Source organism: Neolamprologus multifasciatus, chromosome 1 (genome assembly GCF_963576455.1).
Source record: "Neolamprologus multifasciatus chromosome 1, fNeoMul1.2, whole genome shotgun sequence".
In the NCBI taxonomy this organism is placed as follows: domain Eukaryota; kingdom Metazoa; phylum Chordata; class Actinopteri; order Cichliformes; family Cichlidae; genus Neolamprologus; species Neolamprologus multifasciatus.
Genome location: NC_140439.1, coordinates 488,877 through 498,645, shown reverse-complemented (window position 1 = coordinate 498,645; position 9,769 = coordinate 488,877). Strand labels below are relative to the sequence as shown.

Genomic DNA, 9,769 nt, shown 5'->3' with positions numbered 1-9,769 from the left:
TCTTTTGTCTTGTCTCTGTCTTTCTCCCCTCACCCCAAACAGGAGAAAAGGGAGTTTTTCCTTTCCACTGTTGCCAAGTGCTTGCTCATAGGGGATTGTCAGACTGGTGGGGTTTCTCTGTATTGTTGTAGGGTCTTTACTTTACAATCTAGAGGTGACTGTTGTTGTAAATTGATGTGACATAAAGAAAATTGAATTGAGCTGAATTTAATTATGAAAGAATGTTGTTTTCTTTTCCAAATATGTCCTAGTCTGTTAATTGTTGGTGCTCTCTTTTTGATTTATTTTTGCAACTTACAGAAATGATAACCAGAACTTGCATTGATGTCTCCTTTGACTGCTGAAGGTTCTGGGACCATAGAAATGAGCATTTCCAATTGTAAATGCCTCACTCCAGTCAGTTAAATAGAAATAAGACCAAATTAAAAAATGAAGGTTAGAGCAGGATAAAAAGCCTGCTGTCATAAAGTCGAGATTCTGTACAAATGTAGCACAAATGTTTGATTGAGTTTTGTGCAAATTAATGTATATTTCCATCCAGTATCGTCCAACTCTCTGTTTGCATCAGAGAACAGGAAAAGGGTGCAATGTGATGTCTGCCCATCCATTTTCTGCTGCTTGGTTCACACAGGTCCTGATGCCTTTATCAGCTGTCACAGGGCAAGAAGCAGGGCACACCCAGGACAGGTCTGTCACAGGACTAACACAGATAGACAGAAAACCATCCACACTCCCATTTATACTATAATCTGGTAAAAGCAAGTCTTTTATTCACTATGTTCACTTAGCCATTTGTCACATTTTGCTTTATTGGCAAAAAGTGTGTTAAAGTGTGTTTGTGCAAGTGCATAAAGTGAAAGTGTGATAGCTCTTCAGCTTTGCCTGCCATATGCTTGACAGCTTGACATGACTCAATTTCCCCTAACTATGCTGATGTACGGATGATTTCAGAGGCTGTTTGGTGACAACTGCTTTCTTTGAAGGTCTACGTGACCTTCAGGGATCTGAAGCTGTTGCGTCTCCCCTCCACTGAAAAGAAAGACAGAAGGAGGAAAACCTCTCAGAAGCCAGACGACAATCATTTTGCTGTAACTGTTAACAGGAGTTGTAAAACTGCTATGTGTATCTGTGGGTTTCCCTCGGGCTCCATCTGGAATCCTAATCCGGGTTTGGCAGGCCGTTGTGCGTGTCCCAACTTGTCCCATCAGATTGAGGTCTCATGGTTTCCTCGTTTGAGCTTTGATGGCAATGCTGACGACAAGTGAAGATTTACCATTTGTTTGTTTTTCATTTGAAAGAAAAAACAACAACCACAACAAACAAAACTGTTAGGACGGTGTGCTGATTTAAGCAGTGTTTTTCTTTTCTTTTCTTTTTTTTATTTTCATGGCTACTAGACTAAGCAACTACAAGCACTGCTGAGAACAACACACTTTACACGGATAAAGAAAATATAGTTTAGTTTTCCTAGTTTTGTTTTGTAGTTTTATAAGTATGCATATAGTCATATATATAACACAATATAAATTAAAAAACTGGAAATCAACTCCAACAGCAGTATGTCACTGAACACAACTTATATTATATAGTAAAAACTGATGGGGCATGAGCTCCCAGTGTGATAACAAGGGTACGTATGAAGGTGAGACATCCAGTATAACAGCCAGCAGATGAACATAAAGAGCATGGAAAATCCAGATTGAAGATGGAAAAACATGGAAAAACAGCCTGCTAGGAAATGGCTCAATTATTCCATGGAAGCTCATCAGATAGTACTGATGAAATAACACTTACTTAATTCATTAAATATTAACTGGTTAATTATTAATTATTTTACAGAAAATAAACAATTAAGGCAAACACATTTTTACACATACATTTTATGGGGTAACTGTTTCTTAAATTTGCTAGTTTCCCATTTTTAAACTTACTTCAGACTTTGAAGTAAGTTGTGAGCCAGATAGCAAAAGGATAACAATACATTTAGTTATGCTCCACAATTTTTTTTTGTTTAAAAAAAATACAAGCGAAAGTGAAAGATAGTGAAAGAAACTTAACAAAAATTGTATTTATGATTTAGGATGTAAGACTCTTTAAGGTTAATATTCTGGTTGAATTTGTGCAAATTTAACAAAATTTGAAATTCTTTTTCAAATTATTGAAAAAAACTTAAGGAGAGAGCATTACAACAGTTACAAATTATAATGTTTAATGGAGGAAATATGTTTGTAAATGTTACATAAAAAAAAGAACATCACATTTTCCAACCAACATTTTGAAATCTTCATAACAAAGATAAAACCTCAATTTCCACTCAAGCATCACAATCTAAAGCCAAAATCCACATTTTTGTTTAGCATGATTTTTTTTAATGCCAATAAAGAAGGTTGATACCAGGCTCTTCTGCATCAAAATACTTAACACCGTGGAGTTAGTAGTGGTGGTGTAGTTAGTTAATTATATTTCATGTAATGTTACATGTTCACATCAGCATGCCTCCCACACATCCAGTGTTAGAAGAAGTGTATAGCTGATGGCGTAAGACTGGACAAAGTAATGAGGAGTATTTTTCCCAGGCATCAAACTCATACATGCGTGATGGGGATTTTGAGAAATTTGGGAGGAGTTCTGCAAGAAAGCATTCACCGCAAATCAGCACAGAAACACCAAAATATCAGATGAGTATTACATAGTCAAAGATGAGTCACTTTCTTTCTATCTGACTACACAAAGGGCTTGTTCAATAAAAATTTCTATTATCTGATACAATCCAGTTAAGTGGATTGCCTTAACTGTTTGTATACTTGCATGTATTTGTGCACGAATAGCCAGTTTCTAGTTTCTGCTTGGCTCTGACCAGGCATCTGTTTGGCGGCTTGCTTAGATGTTAAATCTTTCAGGCACAATCTCAGCTGCATGGCGTCAGATCGTAGCCTCCATCTATCTATCTATCTATATGCACTTTTTCTCCATCTGCAGTGGAACTCAGTAAATCAGTTTTCATGTTAGCGATTTGCTCACACCATTTCTAGTGTAAATAAGTCCAGTACATTTAGTACAAAGCTACCTTATAACAGAAAGATATAAATCAGAAAAGTTGCCAACACTCTGCTGACTCAGTACCTGCAGAGTTCCAAACCTCCTCAGGCATTACAGTTTTTCTCCATTGGTTTGGCTCATTTCTTGAAACCAAAATTACATTCTCAAAATAACATGGACAAACATCCAAACCTCTTGGCAAATGTTCATACCATATATGAATTTCTTTGAATATTTGATAAATTGATGACAGTCATTGACAGTCAGGTGAAACTAGACTAACGAAGGGGGAGTGTCACACACAGGTGTTTTCCATGATTGTGTGCAACAATGTTGTTGTGATCAACCATCCAGGTTTATTTTGACAAAAGCACCAAGAATGATGAGAATGTCCGATCTGTGTCGAGAAATGACCCAAAGCTATTGAGAAGGATCTTTGCCATTTTGGAGACGCTGACTGTTTAAATGAGAAAGGGATTTAGATTGAAGCCTGAGTGAACAGTTTTGGAAGAGATATGAGCTTTTGCAGGTGAGCTTTAGTGTTGTGCTAAACTGTAAGAGTGTTTTGCCAAATGATCTTAGAGTTTTGAGAGAGTTTCAAGAAATGAGCCAAACCAATGGAGAAAAACTCACAAAACTGTGCACATGATTTTGTGAATATTCAGCTTCTGTGTGCCCCTCTTTATTTTCTTAAATTCAATTCAATTCAATTCAATTCAATTTTATTTATATAGCACCAAATCACAACAAAAGTCGCCTCAAGGCGCTTCATAGATACAGAGAAAAACCCAACAATCATATGACCCCCTATGAGCAAGCACTTTGGCGACAGTGGGAAGGAAAAACTCCCTTTTAACAGGAAGAAACCTCCGGCAGAACCAGGCTCAGGGAGGGGGGGGGCCATCTGCTGCGACCGGTTGGGGTGAGAGAAGGAAGACAGGATAAAGACATGCTGTGGAAGAGAGACAGAGGTTAATAACAGATATTATTCAATGCAGAACCAGGCTCAAATACTTACCTAGGTGTACTCTGAGACCAGACAGACATGACAGCTCACAAGTCCATTACTGGGCCAATAAATAGAGACAGACAATTCCCATTAACATTCATGTCTACGGCCAATGTCACCCATTAACTTAGAACCTCTCACGCTCTGTGTAAAAATAAAAAACCCCTCCAAAACTCCATTTGTACTCAGTGCAAGCGCTCTCATATATTTACATAATTCCTCCTTCCTATTATATAGTTTTTGCCAGTTGCAATGACATGAACATTGTCACTTTCAAGAGTGACATTTAATTGCACTGCCATAAGGTTACGCTTGAACTGGGGGGATATGCGAGCAAGAGGGGATATTCCAAAATGATACCAGCGCTCACCTCAGCTAGAAGGGCACATGTCTTCGATTTCATGAGCTGCTAAAATTAACGCTCTCCCACTAAGCTGCAAGGAGTCTGTGAAGTGAGGTCTTCTGTACCACCCCATTATGTTGTACTGGTTCCCTGAAGGCAAGAAAAATGGTATGATTAGGTCTACTTTTAAAAATAATCAATAATTAAAATGTCCTTATTGTTTTTGCAGTTAAGCCTTTAATAAAATCTCCCAGTCTGTTTCATACTTCATACCTTCAGACTTTCTCAAGGCGATAGTGACCAAATGTATGCTGTTGTGGCCAGAAGTTTACATACAGTCATCATGAGCATTTATTTAAAGGATTATACCTCTGTGAATGAGAGCAATCCCAAAACATGTTCAAACTTGTGCATCCAATTCATCTTTGTAGAGTCATTAAAGTAAAATCATTCCATCCCGAAAAAGAATTAATTAACCCAATTAAAATAAATCATTAAACCCCCAAATTACCATGATATCCGTGCCCATGATGAGTGTATTTAAATCTCTGACCTCAACTGGATGTATCTGTAGTCATATATAGAAATTTCTAGGCCCTACAAGGCTCCATGCAATTCATATGAGTCTAGAAGAATAATGGGATTTCAACAGTGCACACTGAAACCTTTAAAAAGAACATAGTTCACCTGTTTGGCCAAACTGACCCTTTTACCCCCCCCCCCCCCCCCCACACACACACACACACATACAGGGAAGAGAGGGAGCCATTTCTTTCTTAGATCTGAGCCCTGACGGCTGTGTGACACGTTGACCTGCTCAGCAGGACTGTTAGGACACCGCAGTAAATCACTGTGCTTGTCTAGTGTAACTTCATTACTCTATCCTATGTATTCTATTGTGCTTGTTTATTGCAGAAAATCTTTTGAAATGTCTTGTGTAGGTTATTGTTTTTAACATTAAGCTAAATGTTATAGCACTGTTTCTGAAAGGAATTCTCTCTGATTTACTGTGGCATGGATCTTCACCTTTGAACAAATGTGTTTAAGAATGAAAAGGAACATATTATCACACCTTTACATGGGTGTGATTGGAAAATCATTGGGATCTTAAAGCAGAAATAGGGTCGTGTCAAGCTTTCATAAATTGTCAGATAACTGTAGAAGTTGCAAATTAATAATAATTAAGCTTTCCTTTGGATATATTTCGCAATATATATATATATATATATATATATATATATATATATATATATATATTGGTAATTTTAACCCTATAATTCCCGTTGTATCATATTTAATACATGAGTTTCTGAGACCTCTATCTCATCAACATGATCAAAACGTGCCATAATTTCAAAATGTTATGGACAAAACTCTTTTTTTTTTTTCTAAAATTATCATTGTTGTTAACAAAAAGCTGCCAAAAACACCCAATGTATCATTTGTGATACAACAAATATACAATAAAAATGTATCATACACAGCATGATATGGTATCAGAAACAAACTAAGGTTCTTAGGGAGAGGTGTAATGATGCTATTGAATGGCCATTCACACATGTGTTTGATCACTTAACTAGGACCATGACATGTATTCAGAACAGACTGAATGATTTGTAAAGATGGACACGATTGCTTTTTTATTGCTTCCTTATTGTTGCTGAGTTTCACCTCGGTGACCTCACATTACTCATTCATTCACACATACGCTCAAACAGACACACCCCTCACACCATTGGTCCCTTACACAACATGCCCCGCCTCCACACTGCCTCCTTTATAAAAACAAACTAAGCTAAGGGAGGTGAAGTTCCACAGACTATCCCTTTAAACACACTCTCAGCTCCATAGAGTCACTTTTAATTTGCTTTTGAAAGGCCAGCTGACTGACAACGAGCAGCTTCTTTTTTTCACACCTTTCATGTTATGGCTTTTTAATTAAGGAGACTTTTATTGTGTTTTTCCTGTTATCACAAGGAGTTTTTAAGAAACCTTTTCATCCTCCTCACCTTTGATTTTTCGGAGGGAGTCCGATGGATCTGTCAGACTTTCCCTTCGTTCTCTCTTCAGCAGATGACCTCTATGACCCCTGCTTCAGCACCAGTGACCTAAACTTTTTTGATGACCTTGACACCCGGTTGATGCATGCCAACTTTTTGAAGTCAGAGGACCATCTTCAGCACCACGTCCCCATCACAGAAGAAAAGGACCAGCATGTGAGGGCCCCTGGGGGCCTCCACCAGGCAGGTCACTGCCTGCTGTGGGCCTGCAAGGCCTGCAAGAGGAAGACAACCCATGCAGACCGGAGGAAAGCGGCGACCATGCGTGAGAGGCGACGACTCAGTAAGGTCAACGATGCATTCGAGACACTGAAACGCTGCACAGCTTCCAATCCAAACCAGAGACTGCCCAAGGTGGAGATCCTCCGCAATGCAATCAACTACATTGAGTCACTACAGGCGCTGCTCAGAAACAGCCAGGATGATAGCTTCTACCCGCAGCTCGAACACTATGGGAGTGACTCAGGAACCTCCTGCCCCCACTCCAACTGCTCTGATGGCTCGGTGAGTCCGTGAACAGCTGAGCACTTTATGTGCTGCCTCGTTAAATGTAAAGAATCTGTTGAGGATATTTATTGTTGGCAACAGTGAAGAATTTTTTTAATGGATCCTGCAAAATGGACTCAAATGCATCTGAAATGTTTTGCAGTTATTCATTTGTCACAGTTTTAAATATGCGTGAGACGGCTGTTTCAAATGCATTTCTTGTACTATATGTTACATGTTTACTGTAGATGAGTTGTTTCAAATTTCAGTTTAGTGCCTAAATTTAGCTATAAACAGGACTCAGATTTGATTACTGTAATAAAATAAAACAATCAGAGACAGCATTAATTAGTCAGGCTGAAATATCAAGAAAACCATCAGTTTTTGTAAATGTTTGTGGTTGATTGTGACATGGTCTGATCCTTGTTTTCAGGTGGATTTTATCTCACCGAGTTCAGCCAGAAGTGAAAACAGTGACGCTTCGTACTGCAGCCAGACAGCAGAGGGTGAGTTTGTCAGTATTGTCTTCTTATAAAACTGCTATCAGTTTGCAATTTTCCAACTGTGTGTTTGCTCTCTTTTTAATTTGACCAATCCTTTACAGTCTTCAAGAATATTAACATTTTAATATTTAACAAAACATATTCATTGTTTAAAATGGCCTCTCTTTTTTTCTTCTCTGTTTTAAAGTAAAATCATCTTTTACTCTTTTTAAATACATTTTATGGGGGTTTGTTGGCCTTTAAAAAGAAAGGACAATGGAGAGAAGACACGAAAGCCGGGAGGAGACACACAGTAAATGGTTTTAGGGCAGATTTAAACCTATTACCATTTTGATATACTGAGTCCAGTTCAATCCAGTGAGCTAACCCATCAGTCAGTCTTCACTCTTTTCTACTAAATCTACTGTGTAATGACATCACAAGTGTATTTTTATAAACTCTCTTTAAAACTTTATGAAAACTTTCACCAAAAGCTGACATTTTACCAGAGCTTTGGTGAAGTTATTGATGGCAGCCAACATCACATTGTTCTAAGTTCTTGCTATCTTGACAGATGACAAAACCAATATTTCTCTTTTTTTTAAATATATATATATATATATATATATATATATATATATATATATATATATTCTTTTAATGCATACTGTGCTGTTTCAGCTGCTAAAACATTTATGCTAGTATGATAAAAATTAGAATTATGCATAATTATTAAGCTTGAACACTAGCATGAAAAATGAACACAGGGTAGTTTGGACACAACACTGATTTGCTGCACCATCATGTGGTTCAAAGGAGAATTATGCAGGAGTTGACCATTTACTCTTTTGATACAATCAGTACTTCTCTTAGTGCCGGCTACTATCAGCAGCAGTAACTCTTATAATGCACTAGGTTTTTTTTAAGCTGGTCTTTTAATTCAACCAACAAAAGCAAGTAAACCAAAACTGATTTCTCCTGTTTCTTTTCTAAAGATTGCAGCAGCAGCAGCAGCAGCAGTAAAACATCACTCATTTCCAGTTTGGACTGTTTGTCCAGCATTGTAGAGAGGATCAGCACAGATCAGACTGCAGCCCCCCCTGGGGACTGCGTGGTCCCCCAAGGCCCTGGATCACCTCACACCGGCACTGCTATCTCCAGTCTGTCTGCCGAGTCCAGCAACATTTGTGAATCCGTCTAAAGCTGATGGCGTAGGGACTCATTTTCATCACAAAACATCTACCTCCAGGAGGAGGAGGAGAGCACAGGTGGCATGAAGGAAAAAACAAACAACAGTGTAATATTCCTGTTTTTTTGGGTTTTTTTTTTAAGTCTTCAGTTTAGGGACTTATAGAAGACATTTTTTTTCTTAAGCTAGCGTCTCACTAAATTAGATAAAGTATTTTTTCCTGTGGTTGAAGACTTTTCTGGTGGATGACAAATTAAGTTTGAGTCTAGCGTCATCTGTTTTTAGCCTCCTGGATGAACCGAAAACTGCAGAGTGGCTGATAAATCAGAGCACTGCTATAAAAGAGACGACAGTTGGATATTTATACATGCTGATGATAACTGAGGACCATTTGGTGCACCTGCAGTTGACTGTTCATATAATACCATATAGTACTTTCAAATGGTTGCTAAAATAATTGCGTAACACAGTATGTTTCTATATTATTTATGTATTACTGAAATGTAAATAAAGACATATTTATATTCTGATTCCTTTATTTAAATATGATCACCCCATAGCTTTCATCTTCCCTTATATTCTACTCTTCATTTTCAATAATAGACAGCTGCCAACATCTGGATTTTTGGGGACACACCATTGATATATGGTCACCTTTTAAGTCAATGCAACAGTCAAAAATCATGAGTATTATTCATTCGGAGTCCAACTGACAAAAAGAGCCTAAAGCTGTCTTTTACTTTTAGTTTTGGTTTCCACTTGTGCTGAGCAGGTGGTGTAACTTGTGTGGATACTTTTGGTTTCACTCTAAAATCATCTTCACGTTTTAAAAACATCACTGTTAGGTAAACCAAAAGATCAAAGACAATCTTCTGTAGAGCTGAATTCTATTTTTGTGTTTCTATGAGTGACTTTCCTTATTTTACATACAGTCATCACTCATTTCATCTGTTGATAGCACAAAGATGTTGATAATTGCAGTGTCTCTGAAGTTTCTTTTAAAGTCTGCTTGTAAAAACAACAATTTGGCCTAAAGCTGAAAAAAAGTAATATGATGTGAAAATTACAAAAGGTTTTTCAAAAGTTTTTCTTCTTATTATTTTTTCATGCTGAACTTGCACAAGGTTCATCTATTCTTTTCTTTATTTTCTCTATTCTAAC

At 37.6% G+C, this 9,769-nt stretch overlaps 1 protein-coding gene across 2 annotated transcripts; it reads left to right on the top strand.

Annotated features, from left to right (window-relative positions):
- Nucleotides 1-5,901: 5,901 nt before the first annotated feature.
- On the top strand, nucleotides 5,902-9,695 carry LOC146525047 (myoblast determination protein 1 homolog). 2 transcript variants are annotated; one of them, XM_085164054.1, is made up of 3 exons: nucleotides 5,902-6,955; nucleotides 7,371-7,443; nucleotides 8,415-9,695. In XM_085164054.1, the coding sequence occupies exons 1-3, from the start codon at nucleotides 6,425-6,427 to the stop codon at nucleotides 8,618-8,620; spliced, it is 810 nt and encodes a 269-aa protein (XP_085020180.1). In that variant the 5' UTR covers nucleotides 5,902-6,424; the 3' UTR covers nucleotides 8,621-9,695. The 2 variants fall into 2 exon arrangements, with proteins under 2 accessions (XP_085020180.1, XP_085020189.1); XM_085164063.1 differs by having other exon boundaries at nucleotides 5,903-6,955; nucleotides 7,371-7,447; nucleotides 8,422-9,695.
- The last annotated feature ends 74 nt before the right edge of the window (nucleotides 9,696-9,769 follow it).

Bases quoted from the DNA above. Each gene is read 5' to 3' on its own strand.
- LOC146525047 (XM_085164054.1), top strand. From the start codon at position 6,425: ATGGATCTGTCAGACTTTCCCTTCGTTCTCTCTTCAGCAGATGACCTC. The intron at 6,956-7,370 runs GTGAGTCCGTGA...CCTTGTTTTCAG, and splicing joins CCAACTGCTCTGATGGCTCG to GTGGATTTTATCTCACCGAG. The intron at 7,444-8,414 runs GTGAGTTTGTCA...TCTTTTCTAAAG, and splicing joins CTGCAGCCAGACAGCAGAGG to ATTGCAGCAGCAGCAGCAGC.